The 21,958-nt window shown below is 39.5% G+C and overlaps 1 protein-coding gene across 3 annotated transcripts in view; it reads right to left on the reverse strand.

The window, feature by feature from the left end:
- Nucleotides 1-21,958, reverse strand: part of CALCR (calcitonin receptor) — a 158,790-nt gene that overhangs the window by 41,022 nt on the left and 95,810 nt on the right. For all 3 annotated transcript variants that reach the window (XM_063151468.1, XM_063151477.1, XM_063151487.1), the window contains exons 3-6: nt 20,215-20,368; nt 16,927-17,037; nt 8,527-8,639; nt 4,351-4,442 (exon numbers count right to left, since the gene is read on the reverse strand). In XM_063151468.1, the coding sequence (XP_063007538.1) occupies nt 4,351-4,442; nt 8,527-8,639; nt 16,927-17,037; nt 20,215-20,368 (470 nt within the window). The remainder of the gene's footprint in view (nt 1-4,350; nt 4,443-8,526; nt 8,640-16,926; nt 17,038-20,214; nt 20,369-21,958) is intronic.

Raw genomic sequence — 21,958 nt, forward strand, 5'->3', positions numbered from 1 at the left:
GACTGCAGGTTCAGACCTGAACAATCTCCCATTTCTAATTCATACCCAATCCTCATGTCACCTCCTCCTCCATCCCTGAGGCAGAGGAAAAGGCCCCTGCAGCTCTCCTTGCCCCAGAGCATAGTGCCAGGCTGACAGAGGGTGATGGCAGAAAGGCAGTCATGGAGCTGTTAGATAATGCTGTCCTGTCCAGTGATCACTGAGAGCAAGGAGGCAAAACTACTGGTAAAGAACAGCTAAGAAATATTGCTGTCTTGCTGGGGTAGGCTCAGGACTAGGAGTCTTTTGCAGTCTGGAATGGAGCACAGGCTGTGGCTTTCTTTTCCTCTGCATGTGGAGGCCAATGCAGAGTGCACTCTCTTTTTGAAGAGAGAGCCAATCTAGCCAGTTGAACTCTTTTCTACTTATTTTGCTTGCTTGCTTGTTTTTTTTTTTTCCTTCTTTAGCCCCTTGGTCTTGAGCCATTTATTCTCTGTTTTCTTTACACCTACTTTCCAAGTCATTGCATGGAGTTCTACCTTTAGCTTGAGCTCATCTTTCTGGTTATGGTTATCAGTATCCAGCAATGCTTATCATTTCTTTAGATCTCCTTATTTATCAAGTCACCATCTTTGGTTCAGGATGTCTATGAGATGCAGATCCTGGTGGCTGAGAAGTGGAGTATCTCTGTACCCTTGGCCCTGATTTTATAGCCCTCCTTTAGCATCAGCTATTGGCAAACACAGAGCACCAGATACAGGGCTGGGTTCATGAACTTTCAGTTTGATTCACTGTAGGACATGATATTGGAAAAAACAGACCATTCTTTGGAGCTATTTTTGCTGCACTATGTTCTTGTGCTTACTCCACCTGTATCTGTCTCCATCACAAATCTCACAAATCTAGTCTTGATATTCCTTTTCTGCTTCTAAGCTCTGGTGATATTTATTCAGTCCTGAGTCTTCCTTTCTCCCCCTACTCCATCACAATAGTTTGACTATGCCACTCAACCCCACTTTTTTGGGGGCACTATGACATGCTCATCACTGCCTTTCTTTGGCAGCCCTGGGAACAGGAATGGTGTGACATCAGTTCTGTTCTCAAGAAACAAAAATTTCCTTATTACTGGGAACAATCTCTTCAGCTCCTGGCCACAGAAATGCAGACCCTTGTCTCTTGAGGTGTCTTTCTGTGTGGTTTCTGGCACAGGGAGTCATTTGTCATAATCTCAGCCAGGTAGGTGTGTCTTAACTTCCATTCCTGTCCTTAACTCCCATTCCTGTCCTTCCTCACTGCTCTACTTGACTTTTGGCAGTTTTATTCATCTACTAAATTGGGCTGTCCTTCAGTACTTGTTGCCTTTGTGCACTGCCCAGCCTCCTTTCCCTGCCTGCCTTCCTCTCTTAGTTTTGTTTTCTCCTCCTTTTTCCTCAGTATTCCCCTTTTTCTTTGATTACGGCTCTCATGTTAAAGATCCACCTGCAGCATTAGTGTTTATTTCCATACCCTCACTTTCTAATTTGACCTTCAGTGTTTGCCATCACAATGGCATCAACACTTGCCTGACTTGGTCCACCCCAAGAGGAGAAAGTGGAAGCAAACCCTTGATTCATCCTTTCTGCTGGTTTTGATAATTCTTAGCAATCTTCTCCTTCTCTGACCTGTTTTAGCTTTCTTCCTGGCCCTTTTTGTGTTATTAATCATTCCTTTGTGATGTTTTTGGAGACTCCTTGGCATTGTCCCCACTATCTTTCTGTATTCTCCCTTCTGTGCTTCACTCTAGGGTACATGGTGTGACTCTTGGGGATGGTGCTATGCAGGGCCAGGAGTTAGAATTAATGATCTCTGAGGGTCCCTTCCAACCCAACTTATTCTGTGATTCTGAGTGATTCTGATAAATCAGTATGCAAGAAGGCATAACTAAGCCAGTTATCTGTGTCTAAAACTTGTGAGCTTTTTGTGTCTCCCAGCCTCTATCCATTGTCCCTTTAGAGTGTCAGTCTCCTATGTTTTCTTGTCTCCCCTGTGTTTCACATTGATTCTGTCTCCCACATTTCCTTTTTCAGACAGATTCTCTTACCTACTCACAGTCACCCTTACTTTACTCTTGCTATCTCTATTTCCTTATTGCAATTAGAATGTTTTCCTCATAGAACTGCTCTGTGAATCTGTCATTTTTCTCATGTACAAATGCCGAGAATATTGATTTTCATGCCTAGACACTTATTTTCCTCTCCTCCCCAAAGGTTTAGGTATCAAATTATTTTCATTTGTACCATGTACCATTTGTACCATTTGTATCAAATTATTTCTACCATGTCCTCCCTTGCCCCTGAGGAAAACTCCCCAAAAATTTCACAAAATGTTCTTCCATCCATTACCCTTCAACTCCTTTTGAAAGCCTTGGCAGCAATTGGACTGCAGGTGCATTCATAACACACCACCTATTATTCTGGCAAATATAGATTTTTTTTACTCCCCATCTGTCTTTATACAAATGTCTTTGTTTTAAAAATTCAATTGGAAGTGATTTGGAGGTAGGAGTATCTCTTTATTTTGTGTTTTATTAAATAAGATACTGGGGTGTCACTCTGCAATTATGGCAATCTTACAATAAGGTGAGAATATGTGAAGCTGTTAGACACTCTATTTATACTTTCTCCTGTTATGAGTTGGCATTGCTTAGTGATGCTCATCACTGCTGATCCATTATTCCCTTCTGAAAGTACTTCAACATCTGTGATGCCAGATCATTATGAATCTTGATACCCAAAAGTGAACTGAAAATAAATCTCTGCCAGCGAAAACTTTTATGTGGGAAAGTGCAATCCCTGCAAACTGCCTCTAAAGTCAAAGGCTATTATGCAGTCCTGAAATCATCACTTGCTATCTGATGGACTATCTGATTGACAGCTTCCCTTCAGCTGAAGGTCAAATAATCTATTGCTGTCATAGCCAGATGATAGAAAACAGCTGAAGGTTACATGAGCTCTGCTCCCACATACCTTCATTCTCACTTTCCTATGGCTGTAGTTTGGTTTTCTCTTTGACTTCCCATTATGAAGCACTTTGGTTTAATTCCTTTCTCTCTTCTCCCCGTAACCTTTGTGTCATGGCTTAGTCATGGCAGGGGAAGGAGAGGTGGAGGAGGGAAGAGAGGAGGAGGTGTTTTACTGTCTGGAAGGCTGCTGCAAAGACCAGTCTTTCAGTGCAGCCTGGGACTAGTCAAGATTATGCGTTGCTCATGACTCAGAGCTCAGAGTGAGTCAGACAGGCTGACCCTGCCTTGCTTGCTGCAAGGAGTCACCTTGCTGGTCCATTTAGCATACCTAATTCGACCAGATCCTGTCTTTACTGTCCCAAAGAACTCAAACCAGGATATGGGATTCCAAATCAGATAAAACTGTTGCTCTTTCCAGTTTTCTCAAAGCATTACTGTGACTATGGTTTTGTGCTATTTATCAGCTTCGATGGGAGAGGAATTCATCAGTTCATTTAGCAGAGTTTCTAGCTATCTCTGTAGCTGATTAAGATGCTTTTTCATAGACACTCATCAAATTGCCTCTTTGGATTTGGAAATAACCAGAATTCACAGCCTGTATTTGGATCCACCTATTTGGTGCTTGCAATCTTACAGAATCTTATCATCTATGAAAAGTCCAATCATTTAATTTTCCTGTGTTTCCTAGTCTCATTCTTGGTGGTGGTGATGTTGTGGACTTGATCTTTTGCTACTCTTCCTGTTTGGTGGTTGAGGCAGAGGCATCTAATTGACAGTAGACAGGTTAACAAAAGAACAAGACTGACATGCTCTAGTTAAACTGCCATACAGTAGCTGTAGTGCTTTAGGTGAATATCAGTCTCCTTTAAAATTCTGTTTTTCTTTCAATGAGGATAACAGTCTGCACACTAGTGCCAGATTCGCTCTTAGGGTTGAGTCCTGTGAGCACCTACTCAGCTCAATAGCTCAGTCCTTCAGCCTCAGATGCAGGTAGTCCCGTTCTTCAGGAGTTTAGAGCTCCCACTCACTGCCCCCTGCCCCAGTCACAGCACTTGGCAAGCTCTGGACATGCTCTTAAGGAACATAAGTAAATAGGTAAATGAGAGGCCTTACTGCATCCCCAGTTGCACCATTTCCCCACGGGCTGCACTTTTCACACCAGTCCTGACAAACACAACAACATGGTCTTGGCTACACTCCACTGGGAGAGGTCCCATTGGTGAGAGGAGCCTGTGCTCAGACATCTTTATCAGGATTGTATAAAAAGACACTCAGAAGAGCTGCTTCTCACTGCCATGAAAACTTCCAAGATTTCCTTTGGTGAAGATGCCTCAGGGAAAGAAGAGAGACTGTCTGTAAGAAGCACTTACTTGAAATAGAAGAAAATTGCCAAGGAAATCAACAGGGATGTTATAGACAAAGCATGGCCAACGATCGCCATATAATAAAGTATGAACGCCATCTGCAATTTAACAAAAAGAAAAGGCACACATGAACAATTTGCAGGCACTTCATTTGTTTTCTCATTAAGGAAGAACCTACAAAATCAACCTCCCATTTTGTATTTTTTTTCTTTCAAACATTCTTTTTCTATATATATTTAATATCAGCAATCTATTAAATAGCATGGCTCGTGATCTAAAGATAAATGTTTCTTACATATGTAGATCTATTCCTGATATATTGAAGTAACTGGTGAGATCCCTGCTCACCCTGTGTCAATAACTTTCCCAAGCTCTAGGATAGTGCAGCAGATGTAATACATTTATATTTTTAATGTGCCCATGACAAGTTTTCACACATATGCAAAAAAAAAAAAAAAATTCAATAAAAGACATTGCTGCTGGATTGGTAGAAAACTTTAATGGGGTCAAAACAGCTTAAACAACAGCAATCAAAACCTTAATGGTCACTTTAGGAGATGAGTCAGTATTTAACTACCCTCAGGACTTGTATTAGGGCTGAGTTTTTGTTTAATGTATTCGTCAATGAGCTGATTAAAAAAACTTCTAAATTTCCAGGTGATACTTCCAGATAATAGTGAGGCACTCACAAAGGGCCTCATTTAACTGAGGGGACAAGAAGATGTCATATGAGCTTCAATACAGCTTTAATACAGCTGATAGACCTAGGAAAAGTGGTCTAAATTCTGTCTACACAATGCTTAACTTAGGACTGGAAACCAAACTCAGAAAGGAGATCTTGGAATCATCCAGGCCAATTCTCTGAATCATTGGCTTACTCTGTAATGATAGCCAAAAAGCCAGCAAAGTAATGATTATGACAAAAAGACGCTGAGGGTAGAACAATAATATAAGTTTGAAATTTACAACACTAACCTTAAATTGGTGTGTGCTTCTAGTCTCCACACCCCACAAACATAGAAGAGCAAGGAAAGGTGAAAAAAGGCAACTAAAATATCTAGGGTTGAATTTCTGTGGGTACAAAGGCTGGGATTCTCCTTTTTGGAGAGGAGAAGTCAGAGGGGGCTCATGACCAAGGCCTTCAGAGTCATGAAAGCAGCAGCTGAGGTGACCATTATCCTCAATGCACACCACAAAACAACAGCACATTCTGAGACAAATTCTGGCTCACATTAGTGTGAAACCTTGGTGCTGGGCAACTCAGTGCTCTGACAGTGCTGTGACTCCAGTACCCATGGACAGATAACTGAGCTTTCACTAAGGGACTTCTAAGAGAGGCTGATCCATATTTTTTATGCCAGTTGTAAAATAAAGTTGCAGGACAGCACCTGGGCATCCAAATGTTGAGGTATTTAAATGTCACACTTTGGTCTCAGCCAAGATCTTAAGCATCAGCCATCTGTCAGAGGAGTGAGTGAAGAAGGCAAAATCCTTCACCACTGCCTCCTTTCTGAAAGCAAGGACATGGCAGCAGCCCTTCCGGGAAAAAAGACTGGAAGTCTTAGTTCCTCTGCTGGGTTTATTCTCTTTTCAGCTTTATTTAATAATTTTTCTTTTGCTATGCATGAGCAATTTTCCTCTTCGCAGTGATTAGATGAATTGCTTTTTGTAGCCTGAAGTTTTGACACTCACATCTTTTTGGTGTTTCCAAGTAATTTTAAACTTTCCCTTGAGAACAAATATGAAAACAATTTAGAAAGCAAAGCCAGTCCTCTTAGTAAAAATGTATACCTTATGCAATTTGGTCTCGAGACATTTTACAACTTTCAAATAAGTTTCTGCATTCATTTACCTAGGTGGTGGTGGCCTGATTCAGATTTAAACCAGAGTCACATTTACACTGATTTGACCACACAGAAGAGACATGATCTGAGTGTAAACACAATTCACCAAGTTGTGGAAAACTGTTCATATTTACTGAAAATATCTAGGTCTCCTAGTTCTCCTTCACAAAGACTAACCACTGCATTGTTAGTGAGCACAAATGCTTGATAACCTGTTCTGAGAGCACCAGCAATCCCCGAGAGGACAGGCCTGAGCGTGGAGAAGATGAGACAACTTTCCCCAATGCAGAGTAGTGGAGGAGGTATACCTGCGTACATGTGACATTTGTTCCTCTTCATACTACATGATTGCTGTGTTTTTTAATGACATTAAATTGATATATTCTTAAAACCTGAACTTAATTTACAGGTGACCTGTTCAAAAATATTTTTTTTCTACCTATCTTTTATACATCCTATAGCCTGAAATATCTAGAAGTAGGAAAGATCTCCTGATAGTTACATGCAAGTTTATGGGCACCCTGGAGGATTCTTGGTTATTCAATCTATTGAAATTTCTGTTCTCAGGTGCTAAAGTAACTGTATATCTGGGACTCAGCTTCTTTATGGCATCCTGCAAATTTACTATGCCAAATGCTTAAAAAAGCCTTAAAATATAAACATGATGGCACATCAAAATGGACTGAAATGTCAGCTAACAAAGCATACATATATCATGACATTTTTAAGAGCTGGCTATAATTTTTTCCAATGATCTGTCTCAAAAGTATAGCATGTTTATATTTTCAGTTAACTTCAAACAAATAATGAGCGCTTTTACTAATTTTTGCATTCCTTGACACATAAGACTTATATAACATCCTGACTCATTACAATTTTTGTTTGTTCAGATTTTTTAACCTGGATTTAGAAAACCTAAATGTTTTTCCTTGTTCCCCTAGATTTCTTCACTTGGGGGAAGAGAATTCTCTAAGAGTAATACCTTTGACTCTGTAAAGTGAGTATATTATGTGTAGGTAAGTGGAAATAGTCTACAAATGAAGCTCATTTCTGTTTACTGAAGACTTGGTTTAAAGGTCATAATCTAACTTGGCATTTCTGTAAGAATAGATTCTTTCTTCATTTTCCACAACTTTTCATTCCAGAAAAATCATGATGTGCATACAATTTTCCTTTCTATTCTATCTGTTCTCTGCATGAATGATGTTCAAAATTCTTCTTCTGGAAGGCATGGATAATAGGTAACAGAATCACATATTTTGCCTCCTTACATGTGCCAACATCTGGAAAAATTGTATATTTATGGTGCTTCCACATAATGCCTCTGTAAGCTCATATTGTTACTATTATTCTTGCCTTGTCACATAGATGAGCCTCATTTTACCATGATGGTTTGTCATGCTGCAAAAACTCTTAGAATTCACCTCCTGCCTACTCAACAGACTTTTCCAAGGCCTTTTGGGCTGAGTTACCTGCATACTTCTTTTTGGCTGTATAAGAAGAGGTCCTCCAACACAAACCCCAAATCAAATCCCTTCTTGAATCTTTTCCGTCCACTGTTCCAAATAGTCACAAATTATTCTGTCACAAATTTGTAATCAGATTTTCCTGGACCTCCACTTGCATTTGAGAAATACATTTATTTTTATGAGCTTCCATAACTTAATTTTTTTAAAGCTTTTCTCAGATTTCTCTCTCCTTATTTCTTTTGGTGCTTTTATATTTAGTTCTTCTCTTTCAGTTTAGCACCTTGATTTTGGAAATATTGATTCATTAATACTTAAACACTTAATTCATTATTGTAAATACTCTCAATTACTTCAGTAAAAGTCAAAGTTAAATGTGTTCATGCTTGTAAGAGTTTCTGGATTAATGGTACCTTCATAAATATTTTTTTCAAAGAGAGTGAGTACAGGAGAATACTCTTTGCTTCAGAAAAATAATTTTGATTTACATTAATATTACTAGCCCTGCATAGAAGACATCAACATCTTGGAATATTGTTGTTACAGAAAGCAAAATTGAGACTCTAAAAGATTATTTTATAACTGTTGGTCAGTCAGGGAAAATCACAGGAATTACAAATGCATCTGAAAAAATACTGCAGAACTTGTCATATGAATTACCACTAAATTATCCACCCCATAGTGAACCAATATTGATGTTTGAGCCCTCATTAAAGAATTTGGATAAGCTGAAGTCACAACAGCAATGTTATTTAAGTCTTAAGCAACAAATAAAGCTATGATAGGGCTATTCTGGTCTCTCTCACATGTATTATTGCTAGCCCAGCCCAAAATATTGCCAAACAACCACTGCCTCTTTAAGTTCAGCATACCTTCAGTTTTTCAGAGGTGAAAGAGTTGCACAGGGTGTAGTTGGACCAGGTTCGGTTGCTCTCAGGATGGCGGAACCAATTTCCAGTTTCATCACAGTATTTTGAGGCCCTCTCTGATGATAAATTGCAATAACAGTTATTTTAATGTATGCATATTATGAATTTAAAAGCCCATCTAAAATGATTTCTTTGTTTGGGAATAAAATGTCTGCATAATAAAATCCAAATTATTTTCAGCTTGTGTAATTAATATCATTAATACATATCATTAATATCATTAATACATCTTGTTGTTTCGTTGGGTTTATTTTTTTGAGACTCAGCTGGTGGTAAACTTGTTTGGCTGTCTCCTTTTTGACTGCACCCACTAGGGTATATATGTCAGCCTTCATTCAGACACAATATTTAGCTGATAATAATCCATTTAAAGAAACTGTTGACAGCAGTTTATGGAAGAGAAAATAACCACAGGTGCTGATGCCTGAAGGAAGTGCTCAGGCTTCCAAGTATTAGGGTAAAATGAGTTAAAAATACTGCTTAGATAAAGGGCAGCCAGTAATGTATAAACTAGAGCCTCGATGCTGGAAATGCCAACAGATTCAGCCCTGGGCTCTCTCTGTCCAGAGGAGTGGAAAAGTCTCTCCCAGCCTCCCCACATGCAGAGCAGGAGCATTGCTTGCTCTCCTCAGGGCCTGCACAGCATGCAGGCACAGATTCAAGCAGCCTCACAAACGTTTTGGCACTGATCCCACATGTCCGGTTTAATTTAAGATGGCTGCAGAGCTCTCTGTCTCAATAATCTGACGTGTCTTTGGCTACAGGTGTCTACACAGGTGTCTCTGGTGCTGTTCCTTCGCCACAGGTGGCTCTGGTGTCCTTCCTGGCAGCCCTGCCATATGGATGGTTGCTCGGTTTCTCGGCTGTTTAGGTGGCCTGGAAAGGCCCAGGGTGGCCTTGGACAGCCCGGCGCTTCAAAGGACGAGGAGAGACTTCTGATCTTGTTTCGGTCTCGGTGTTTATTAATTGTTTATCTAAAAGATTTTCTTTCAGCCCGACAGAGGTCTGCACAGCAAGTCAGCCATGGGCACACTGAGAGCCCCCAGGGCGGTCACTTATCTTTATACCCAAAGTTACGTATACAATATTTACAATTTTTCCCCAATACCTTCTACCCTTATTAACCGGTGCACTTCTAGTAATGACCAATCCCAAAGTGCCACCATCACCACAGAAGATGGAGGCCAAGAAGAAGAAGAAGAAGGACAGGACACGCCCCAGTTCCTCCATCTTACTTCTTTAGACCCCCATGTACAGAAATCCTAAACCCTGTGTTCTACACTCTAATTAACTTATCCCTTCACCATTTACCCCAGTGAAATCCTCCCAGTCCTCATACAGGTGTCATCTCCTGTGTAGGATCAAAGTCCTGCCACCAGACACTTCTGGCAACATTCCAGGACTCCCGAGCCCCCCAAGGGTGTTCTTGGCCACTCTGCACCTCCATCCTGAGGTGCTGAGATCCCACAGATGGTGCTCCAGGCCCGCGCTCCCCTGCGTGTCCTTCTGCGGTGGTGGGGACAGTGGGGCCTCAGCAGGGCACAGCTCTGTGGGGTGCCTGGAGCTGCAGGCGTGTGCTGTGTCTGTGTCCCCCTGTCAGCTCACACTCCTGCTGGGGACACCCTGGGTGCTGAGGTGCAGGTGGTCACTCCTAATCACCTGTCAAGTTTTGGGCCAGTTCCTTTGGCCTTTCCTTGAGCATTAGCCACATGGGAGTCACTGAAATGTTTGCCCAAGTAATGAAGACAGGGTAAGATCATAAACTTATAAAATAATAAACAATTATTTGATGTTTTCTTAGATAGTGACACAGAGATTTATGAAAAACATGTTTTTTAATTCTGACCCTTAAAATAGTCTGAAAAGTCTATCTTGAATTTCCTTAGCCTTTTCTAGCTCTATAATTTGATTTGCTTTCTACTTAGATTATCAACATTTCCAGTCAATACACTTTTACAATGCCCATAGGCCTTTGAACATACACATTTTCATTTTCTGTGGTTATTGTTCCCACTTATTTTTCTTTGTCTGATGATTAATGGTTCTATTAATTTGTAAGATTCATACTCCTAAAGCCTAAAGAAAGAAACTGATCATATGGGCAAGGTAAAGATAGTATAGACTGAGTTATTTTACTCTAACTACAAATACACTTTATATAGTGCTCTTGCAGAAAAAAAAATTAAAAATCCTTCAGAACACAGGATATTTCAAATATTATTGTGGATTTCAAATAATTGTTTTGGGGGACTTCTTAAATATCAATATATGCATCAACAATACCAAGAGGAGCAGTACATCTTGTTTTACATGAAGCTTGGAGATAATTTCAGACTGCCCATGTAGCAACGTTCCTTTTACTCACTGCCAGATGCTATCAAAAGCTGGAAAAAGTTTTCAGTCACAGATGAAAGATTAATGGTTACACTACCACGGTACACGGTGTGCAAGTGTTGCACTGATTATGCCTGCGAAGTGCACGGCTTTTGTGAATCTTCTACAGAGAACGTATGGAAATGTCATCCATCATCTCTGTACTTCAGTGCCTGGGCAGGCACTCTGCCAGAGTATAATGTGGCCTCTGTAAGTTAGAGACAAACTTTCACCTTATACTTTTCCTTAAAGCCAGATAAACACTGATCCTACTAAAAACTGATCCTCCTCTGAAAGTGATGTTATCCCATGGATTTCTTGCTGTGATGTGGGAATAAGTGCTTTTTACTGTCCATCCTAGCGACTCACACAGGTCAAACATCTCTTCTAAATCTATTGTTTTTTACAGAAACAGGGCTGCAATCCAACCTCTGTTCTACTGCAAGTTTTTCTAGAGTGACCCAGTAGCAGGTGGGGGATGAACCTGGTCATGTGTTGGTTCTTTGTGCTAACAGAAGATATGGTAAAGTCTGAAAAAATACACACCTGCAAGGATGGGCAAGACAATACTAGCAAGGCAAAATGGAAGTTTGGGCTCTGACATTATTAGAATACTGTGTAAACACGGCTCTTTCTGTACCCTATCAGCTTGGATGGGACACCACTTGGGCATTGTATTTATTCGAAGTGGAAGGACAGTGACATCACATTGTACTGATCTCACCTGATTGTAGAACCTTAAAGCTACATAATTCATTGGCAGCTGTGCAGAATCTTTGCTGTTAACTGAGAGAGACAGACACTTCAAGAACTGTCTGGGCAAAATGGATGTGAGCAATCCCATCCACAAAGGAAGTTTTGTGGGAGCAGTGAAGTGTCTTGAAAGATAAACCAGTAGCAATTATTTCCATGGGTATTGTTTGTGCCACTAATAGTGCTTTATGAATCATACGCTCATTAAAAAACCCTCAGTCATCTACATATAACAAATACTTAATAGCTCTGGAACAACATGATAGCTCTATCAATCAGGCTTTTCACAATTAGACCAGAGCTATAGCTAGCATATGTTAAAAGAACTAACATCAGTTTTTTGTTTATTGGTGAGTTATAAGAGGGAAGAAGAAAGAAGTTCTCCCCTGTTGCAGTGATGGTCAGCACACACCAGACACTGAATTCTTTGCTTTTTTTTGGATAGACCTGTGCAGTGTTTCATTTTGCAGATGAAGTAATAGTTGATGTTTTCTATCTGATTTACTCACATCTTCAGTAAAATATTCTGGAAGAAAATTTTTCAAAAATGAAAAAAAAATCTCATATAATTCAATGGAGACCCTAGAAAACTTCAATTCCAGTGTCCTAGTAAATGAAGGATTATCACTGTCTTCAGAATGTCTTAGTCAGCAGAACTAGAATCTCTATAAGAGTGACATTGGGCAGTATGGGGATAGGAATTGATTTTTCACACGCAGCTGTCAAAGTTGCTTAGGAGCAGGACATAAATACACAGAAGGGTAAGAAGAAAAGAAGCAGCTGGGCAAAGAGTTCAGGTTTGTCTTTTTTATGATTGTCTAAATTATATCCTTCAAGGCAAGAAAATAGAACCAGCAGAAATCCAGAACTATCTGTTTGGCTGTTAAATGCAGCCAAAATTTAGATTTTGTGGCAGAAGTCATCTCCCAGCACCACAGCAGGAAGGTAAGGCATGTTCTTCAATTGTAAGAGGCAACAACACATTAATCATCATCTGATTAATAATGATCTAATTGCTTATGGATGCATATGGATTTGCTTCCAAATTGCACTTCTAGTAACTCTTCTCCTGAAGCTACATGAAGAGTTATGAGTAATTGCTTTCAAAAGGGAACTAAGGACAGAAACCCAACAAAGCAGAGAACTGAGGGGAGTTTTGCTAAATGCACATTTGGTTCCAAAGTGGGGTGGATACTGCTCTTAAACGCTGCTTTCTGCCAAAATGTAAATAGAGTGAAGCTGACATGAAAAGGGGTGTCAGCCACAAAAAAACTTCCCCATTTGGCTCCCTTGTTATATGACTGCACCAAAATAATCCTGACTAAATGCAGTGTACAGGGACAGTGAGGTGGGCAATGTAAGGCTCCCTGCCACAAACCCATCACCCCACAGGTGGCACAGGGCAAGGCTCAGCTCCTCCTGCTGCCCCCAGCAAACCTGCCTTGTTAGAGAGCCAATATATCCACAGTGTACTTTTCTTTTCTTCCATTAGTAAGAATATTACCAGCATGAATTACATACTGCACTCCTCAAAAGCTAAACTCCTACCAATTTCAGTGTGACCAGGAACCATTTCAGAGGGATTATACTAAAGATTAACCTGTCTAAAATATGAATACATAATACAAATTGAGAGAATTGCATGTTACCTGAATAGGAGCATATAAAATAGCCCTGCTCAGAGTTTCACAGCCAGAGTGGATGAGACAATGAATTTCCTGCTGTCACTGGCATTAAAGCAGTAGGTCTTGTTACGTTTTCCAGACAAATTGATTTGTTTTTATGCATTATCACATTGTGCATGATGTGCATTGCAAGAAAGAGATTGCTTCTTTCGGAACATATTCCTGTCTAGTCAGAACTGATCCGAGTTCAGTGAAATAGGTGGGACTACACTTGGTAGCTAACTGTGAAGTTGTCAGACAGAAAATGAACAGAGCACTGGCTATGTTCTCCTTCACTTTGTTTCTGTGTTGTTTTCTTCAGAATACGATTTCACATTTTTTACTTTCAAATATATTCCATCAATTTCTTCTTGGCATCAGCGCTGAATGTTGTTGGGACCAGATACAGAGGGCTGGTATTTGGCACCCACAGATATGGATGGGAGGAGGATTCAATACCATGCTGAAAATAATGTTTCACTTTACCAGTTACGAATGATGTAAGTATCAAAGCAAAAAAATACAGAGCAAAGACATTATTTTATTTCAGGTCTCAAAGCTATACATGGCCTCTTAGTGAAGTGACATAGCCATCAATTGGCTGATACACAGTGGTTTTGCAGATCATGGTGCAGCCCAAAACAATACAGCATGAAATACTTGTTTCAGAAATCCATGGGGTTACTTGCATGCCTAAAATATATACTGAGGTATTTGGATGTCAGAGACCTGATGGGGAGGAAATCTGACAGCCACTACATCATGGAAAATTGCTATTTTTTAGGATGAAGTTTCTGTTTCTCAGCAAAAAAGCTGGCTGTATTTTGTTTTACATGAATAATGTACCAAAGGAAATAATGACTTGTGATACAAAACCTGATAGACTTCTCAGGACATTCAGTCTGTGCTTTTGGCCACCTGTTAGTGGCAGCCACTTTCATTAGCAGCTGACAGACTTGTAGACACCCCCCCTTATTTCTTGTCTCCTTCCTACTCTATTAAGTCTCTGTGTGACAACCAACCACCTGTCAAGCAAGTCTGACTACCCACTGGTTTGATGCCACATCTGTAACACATGCTGGGTTACTCAACAGCTATTCTAGGAAGGCAGCTCTGGCTCAACCAGGAGATGCTGAGCTGCTGCCAGAACTGGGAAACAGGGTTCACTGACCAGGATGCAGGCAAAGAGGCTGACAGGAGAGGAGAAATGTGCCAGAGGAAAATATCGATCCAGAAGACCACAGTTATTGTTCCTAAAGAGGACTGCAGAGAGAACAGTAGAAAATTAATTACTGGAGGAGGCTTTTCTTCCTATGACACTGTACACAGAACAGGAATACTGAAAATATTCCTAATTTCAACTTTTAAATCTTGCCAGAAAGAGTAACTGCAGTATGGACACACTGTGGGCCAGACTTCATGACAAGCATTTGTACATTAATGAGTGATTTGCAATCAGTGTACAAGCCACAGGCCTTGGTGTTAATGAGCATTAGTAAGTGGAGTGAGATGCTTTTCCATGGATGGCTTCAAGTGTTTCTTTGAAAAGTGCTGTTGTAGCAGAGCAATTAGTTCAGAACAAGCCACTGGAGACCAACAAGAGGAAAAGCTGAGAATAGTTGGTTGGGGAGCAAGTAGGAGAGTGGCTCTGAAATCACTCCCATCTATGAAGGATGAGGACCTTCAGTCATTTCTGTGATCACAAGGCTGCCCAGCACCCACCTTTGCAGGTACAAGCTGAACATTGCATGGAGTATACATAAACTAAGACTGTTAGTGCCACATATTTTTTTCTTCCTTGAAAACCATGGAAGTGGGGAAAGGAAAAGACCTGTCGTAAATCTTCCTAGTCATAAAGAGGGCTGCTGCTATGTGGGGAAGATACATGAGTAAAATGGAGTCTGAAACAGAAGGTACAGACCACATCTTAGAGGCACTTCTAATACGCATGCAGGAAAGATCTTGTACAACCTCAGGATCCAGAGTTTCAGGCTCTCTCCTGAATGTGGGCACTTGGGTGTGGGAACTGAACTAAGTTTAGCCAATTCTTCTTAAATGTTCTTTTGGAATCTTTTGCGCAAATAGTCTAATGGCTGAAGTACTGGTCCACAGAGAGGGAGACCTGAATGAAAGGCAGTCCTGCAGCTGAGGGTCTCAGCTTCTCAGTCTGTTGTCCCCAGGTGCTCCAATGAAGAGCCATGACCACGAACCTGCTCCAAGACTCCTTCTTGAAAACTATGACACTCTACAGAAAAGAGATCAAGTCTTGTGAAGAAAGGGCACAAAAGACAAGACCTTGTGATTTGGTGCCCATTGTCTGTCTCAGGGGTGTAACTTGCTGTAAAGATGTGTTGGGTTGCTCTCAGGGTGTTTCCACAGGAAGTGGATATTGTCCTTGCCACACAAGCTCACTTTCCAAGCACAGGATTCCTGAGCAAACAGATTTCCTTCAATCCATCCTGTCCAATGCCTACTTCCACTAGAAAGGGGAACGTTCCTTCACTCCTTCATTGAATGGAGGTCAGACTGGGTCTGATGTTGGAAATTTGCTACTTGCTGTGTGAATTCTGTAATTATGGACAGCTTGATTTATGAAGAACGGAAATAACAATCAATCTGGCTGCTATTGTAAATGGGATTCAGCAAAATGTGTGTGGGTTTGATTCAGCCTGGAAACTCCTCATCTTCCAAATAAGCAATAACCTCAAGAAAATCAATTTTAGCTAATGGTGCTGGATAATTAACTCACAGCTATAGTTTGTTTCTTTCATTTCCAGTTGCACACATGCATTTTGGGTTAAGCTGGTTGAAAATTTTCAGATTTATGCACCCTCCCTCCCAAATGTTTAATTTCATAGATTTTAACTGCAATTGGTGCAATGTCAAATTTAGCACAGTGTGCCATCAAGCACCACCTAGAAGCAACGTGTCCTGAGCAAGGAACACCTAATTGTGTCTCTCTTCAAACAGTACTCTTTGCAGAGTTAAACTTGTGTCCAATATTTCGTCAGATCTATTCAGAAATACTTGCATTGATTTTTTATTTTTCCTTTCAAATATTCTTCAATTACTTATCTCAGTGTACTTCTAGCATTTGTATGAATAATTCAGCTAAGAACTGAAACTCAGAGACTGAAAGAGCATTATTTCTGCTAATCTTCTTTCATAAAATTATATTTTTCAATAAAAACTGAACAAAGAGCATACTGATAGATATTTCAAGCACATAAGCATCTTATCTTCATTATAAAAAACTTAAAATGAGGTGCTAAGAATATCTTGATATTGTAATTCAGAAGCTGACATTTTCATAATCTAGGTTCCATAAATCCATGGGTTATATTTACCTAAATATAAATACATATAAAATATTTTTAAAATTAAAATATGTTAATTATGGAACCCAAAAGCTTGATGTGTTTTAATTTCAGCCAAACTTTCTGAGATTTTACAGAGCTGCAGAAATGCCATTGGATTGAGCACATCCACTCAATGGCACAAATGTTCTGAAGACATCCTTTGGAAGAAAAAATTATAAAAAGAAATACTGTACCAGTTGGATCAAAGTCTGGAAAATAATCTGGACAATTCTGAGCAGTGAGCCTTCCAGCAGGTGTGTCATCCCAGCACAACCAGCCATCCCATGTTCGGTTGCAGAACAGACCTGGACATTTAAGAAGATTGCAAGAGTTAATTCCACAAAATGAGTTAATTCCACAAAATGAGTTAATTCCTTCCTGAACCACTCTGTTCTAGCCTCTCGAGGATTTTTGCTGCCTGCAGACAAGCAAACTTTCTTTTTGTAATATATCCATTTATTATTGTAACACTCAGAGTGGCATCCAGGTACTAGAAGGTACTTGTTTTTTACTGACCTGATGTTAGTGGCGTTGATTTTACCAGAAAGTTACATTTTAAAGCATGTTGAGCAGAACTTTGAGTGTAGCATCCAATCCTACAAATTTCTCTTCTTGAATCTCTTTCTGTCAGCTGTAAGCTTGTACACTAGTGGTGCCCAAGGACCTGTGAGACATCCACTTTTCATTTCACCTTTTGCTGCTCAGTAGGTCTGACAGGCATTTAAAATGTAAGTTAGGAAGCATTTGTGGGGTCATGCCAGCTAAAAGCAGCATTAGCAGAGACAGGTCCCTGCCAGGCTGCTGCCTGGTTCAGCACCAGAGGTTGGTGATGTGACTACAAACGCAGAGAAGCAGGTGCAAGACGGATCTGTAGCAGGCAGATTCTGCCTGCTGGTGTTGTCTGGGTAGGCATGCTGTGATCCTGTCCTCATCATGCCCCTTCTGGGAAGGTGATGCTGTTGAGGCTGTGGGATGTTGCAAGCCCCAAAACAGCAGAACATGGCTCATTGCTGATCCCCGAGGACCATGCATGCCATGGTCCTCAGAAATTGTGCTCCAAGGCTGCTTGCTGTAACGTGTAACATGACTCATTGTGGATTTATACAAGAAACACATTAAACCCTCCCTACACTTCCTGGTCATTTTCCATTCAAAACCAGTTTGTGTTGGGGAAAAAGCATTTGTCACCAAGATCATCAGGTTAAAGTGAAATAGAATGAGAAGATACATTTTAGCTTTTTATTCACTCTGGGCCTGAGGAAGTATTAAAATGATGGCTGTTTTTGAAAGAATTGTAATAGAAAGCACCTAATAACCACTGCAAGTTATTAACATATAAGAGTTAGATCCTTCTAGAGCTTTTGAAACTATCCACAGATAAACTTTCTAACTGAAGCAAGAAAGCTGTAAAAAGATATGTGAATTGTTCCAACTTGCACCCATAACTGTTTGTAAGTCAAGTAGTTGTTGATTAAAAATAAAAAGCATAAAATTTAAAACCGAATTTTTCCCAGATTAGATCTTGTTCAGAAAAGAAATTTTTATGCACATTTTTCTTCATTAGCTAAGATTTTATGCACATATATTTTTCAGTTCTCAAGTTAAATGTGCAAATGTTACTTGTTCACTTAATTATCAAATCACCATATCAGCAGTTTGTTATCTTTTCTTCAGGCATTGTCATATTCTTCTAGATCTTTGAAATGTATCTGAAAAACTTTTAGGAACATTTTGGTAATACCAAAGTGGAAGAAGAAGAGTAGAAAGTGATTGCAATTTGAGCTTGTTTTTGAAAAGTAGTGCCAAATGGAGTTGGAGGGAATACCTAGTTTTAAAACTTTCTATGCATCATGGACTTGTCTTCCAAGGTAATTATCAGGATATACATATATATATATACACACACTCACATTTACCTCTGTCTATGTATGTATGTATACATATACACTCACATATATATATATATATATATATGTATGGACACATGGACACACTGCTGTTCTGGAGGGGTGGTCATGTCTTTCCATGTGCCTGAGCTCCTCATTTTGCTACGTCTTCAGTTCAGAGCACAACTTCAGTGGTGCTGGCACCATTCTGTAGTCACCCATTACCCTCATTCTAAATTAAAAATTAATTGAGTGCATGCTGCCATGAACCAACAGCTCTCAATGGCATCACTTAAATTTAGCTGCCAGCTGAAGGAATGGCAGACTGTCCTCCTGCAACAGCACTGCCCTTGAGAGCACTACTTGGAATTCATGTCTTGATACATATGAATTCCCAGCTGACGCTGGAAAACCAACCCTTTGCAACTTATCACACAAGGAAAGTGCAAAAGAAAGGTGAATCCAGTGGTTACTGTCAATGGATGCAAAAATCAGGCATTTATAGAGGTGGAGGCTAAAAGAGTAATCTAGCAAGAAACAGTAAGTTACTTCTCCTGCAAGTCCAGCAACTAAAAGGCTTATTTTTAACTGAAATATCATTCCCTCTATCCAATAATCCTGTTTAACTGCTTGTGGGTATTATTTGCCTGAATTAAAACCTATGTTAAGCAGTGGAAATCTCGGTATTCATTCCCAAATAGTTCTGCATCAAGACCGATTATCTGTCTTAAAATCTAACTCTTTTTTGAGTCTTACATATCCGAGTAAAATTTTTAAGATAAGAGCTGTAGAAATATATTTATTCTTGTCTTACAAAAAATCCCCCATTTTCTGTTTTTTAAATTGTTTAAAGCATATTTTCCCTTTAAACTGTCCTCAGTATCTGTTGTTTGTTTGCAGAAGTCTCACACTTCCTGTGATATATTTTTCTCTAGCTCCTCATATCTTCATTCATATCTACTGTGAAAAAAGTGACCAGAACTTTTAGTCCCAAACAGAAATGCTGTTTTAAGTGTAATTGCAGCACCACTATTATTTGTCATTTCCCTTTTTATTCATCTTCATGTATGCCTTCTATTCAATAAAGATATTTTAAAAACCTCTTTTATAAGTCTCGGTGTTTTATAAACCTCTTTTTCCTATTGTTGCTGCTGAATATAGAATATGTGGAACTTTTGCTGGTACAGAGCACAGCACCCAGCAGTCAATACAGAAATGGCAAAAAATTGAAACACTGAGTGGAGCAAACAGAACAACATTTATATTTAGGATTCACAATCAGTTATGACTTTACTGAGAGGTTCAAGGAAAATGTTATTCCCCAAGCAAGAACAAGAGAGATTCAAGCAGCAAAGCACTGAGCCAGAAATGTAGGTGACAGAGGAAGGAAGAGCTGTTCATTCCCTGGGCTCCTTCCAGCCTTTTTCCTTTCTTTGCCCTTAGGAGGATGCTAAGTAAGTGAGAGTTTGATTACTGTTTGTGGAAAGGAAACTGCACCCTGAGGAAGACCATGGGTTAGTATAGAGAAGAAAATATTTCTTCATAGTTGTATAACCACACATGGCAAAATACAAAATCTTAAAAAACCCTTTTTACCTTTTTTCTTGTATGGAGGAGCTCTGTTCATCCTCTCATAACATTTGAACTGCGAATCTATTATCTTCTGCCGTATGACTGAATTTTCAGTTACTACAGGCTCTAATGTAGGATCAGTATAATTTACAGCAGAAGAAAGACTTGGAACAATTCTCTGTATGGAAAGAAAAAACCATTAGTACAACTGGATAAACAAAGAGGATTAAATTTACAGAAAGTGGGGACAAGAAATTTCTATTACTCATTCTTGAAAGGCCTTTTATTTGCACATATGTTTATCATTATTAGGGGCCTTGTACTACTTACAAAGTAAATGCTGAATTTTATTAGTTTACCTCATGAAAACTTAATATTTTAACCAAGCCATTTTTCTTGGTGAAGAGACGGTCATTAAGTACTTGATAAAGTCATCAAAATATTTTCATTTAATTTAGTGTTTGCAAGAGAATTTTCTGTTAAACCCATGTTATTTCTCTTCACTTGTGCTGATTTAACTCTAGACAGTGTAGACAAAATACCTCAGGGCCACAACCTTTGCTTTGAGCTTCTGCAACAGTTAAGGCCAAAGAAGGCAGAGTTTAAACATCAATACCTGACTTTAGCTCTTAGTTAAGTACCTAAGCAGACCCTTTAAATTTGATAGTCTAAATAGCAAGGTCCTCTTTGATATAGTGGCATCTTCTGAATTATCCCATTCTGATCTGCCTGCCTGTTAAAGGAAAGGATCACTGCCTTTGCAAGCCAAAGATCTCAGCTAGAGAGGTCAGTTATGCTCTTTTGCCCTTTTAACTTCCATCCATCCATCCATCCATCCATCCATCCATCCATCCATCCATCCATCCATCCATCCATCCATCCATCCATCCATCCATCCATCCATCCATCCACCCCTCCTTCCCTCCCCTCCTTGTACAGCTGAGGTCTGTGAGCGGAAATGAAAGTGTGGAGCTTTAGTTTGTTCTGTTCTGCCTCAATCCTGTATCGTGACTCTTCTTTGCTTGAAGGTGATAGTAAAAGATGAGTTCCTCTGCTTCCCCACTCAAAAGCAACATTGCTGTAGCACTTTCCTAGCATGACTCTCTGTTTTCCCCTATAATAAATGGTACTAAAGCCATCACAAACACATTCAGATTCATTTGCAGGCTGCTTCAAAATCTAGGACTCTCATAAACACACAAACTTGACCTTTTATAGCAGCAAATGCTAATACAGAGATCTTTAGGCATGCATTTGTAGTTGTTTGAACTTAAAACATGACAGATTTGAAAGTCCAAATATCTGTTTATTTCTTACATTTTGCTGCCCCTTTTTTATGTCACATCACAGGCAATTGTATTCCATCAATACATTACTTTTCCCCCCCATTTGCATGCTAAATCACCTTTGTAAATACATGGCAAAACCAGGGTTTGACTCCATTGAAAAAAAAAGCCATTACTTTTATCCTGGTACTTCTGTACCACACCATGTAAGTTTAATCTTTTTATACTCTAATATCAAATCAATTATGTTTTTATAATCACATCTCATCTCATCTCTTTTGACACAGATGTTTTTAACTGTATACACCTGCTAGCTGGAGGACATGGAAGCAGTCAATCATGTTGTACTTAACTAGGTGCTTGAAATAAAGTAGGAGGAATAAGAATGAAAATATTTTCTGGCAGAGATAATTTTATATAAATTTTAGATGTATGCATACATCACCCTCTTCCTCTCCCCCCAAGATATGTTTGAACAATGA

This window comes from Melospiza melodia, chromosome 1 (assembly GCF_035770615.1).
Source record: "Melospiza melodia melodia isolate bMelMel2 chromosome 1, bMelMel2.pri, whole genome shotgun sequence".
Classification (NCBI taxonomy): Eukaryota; Metazoa; Chordata; class Aves; order Passeriformes; family Passerellidae; genus Melospiza; species Melospiza melodia.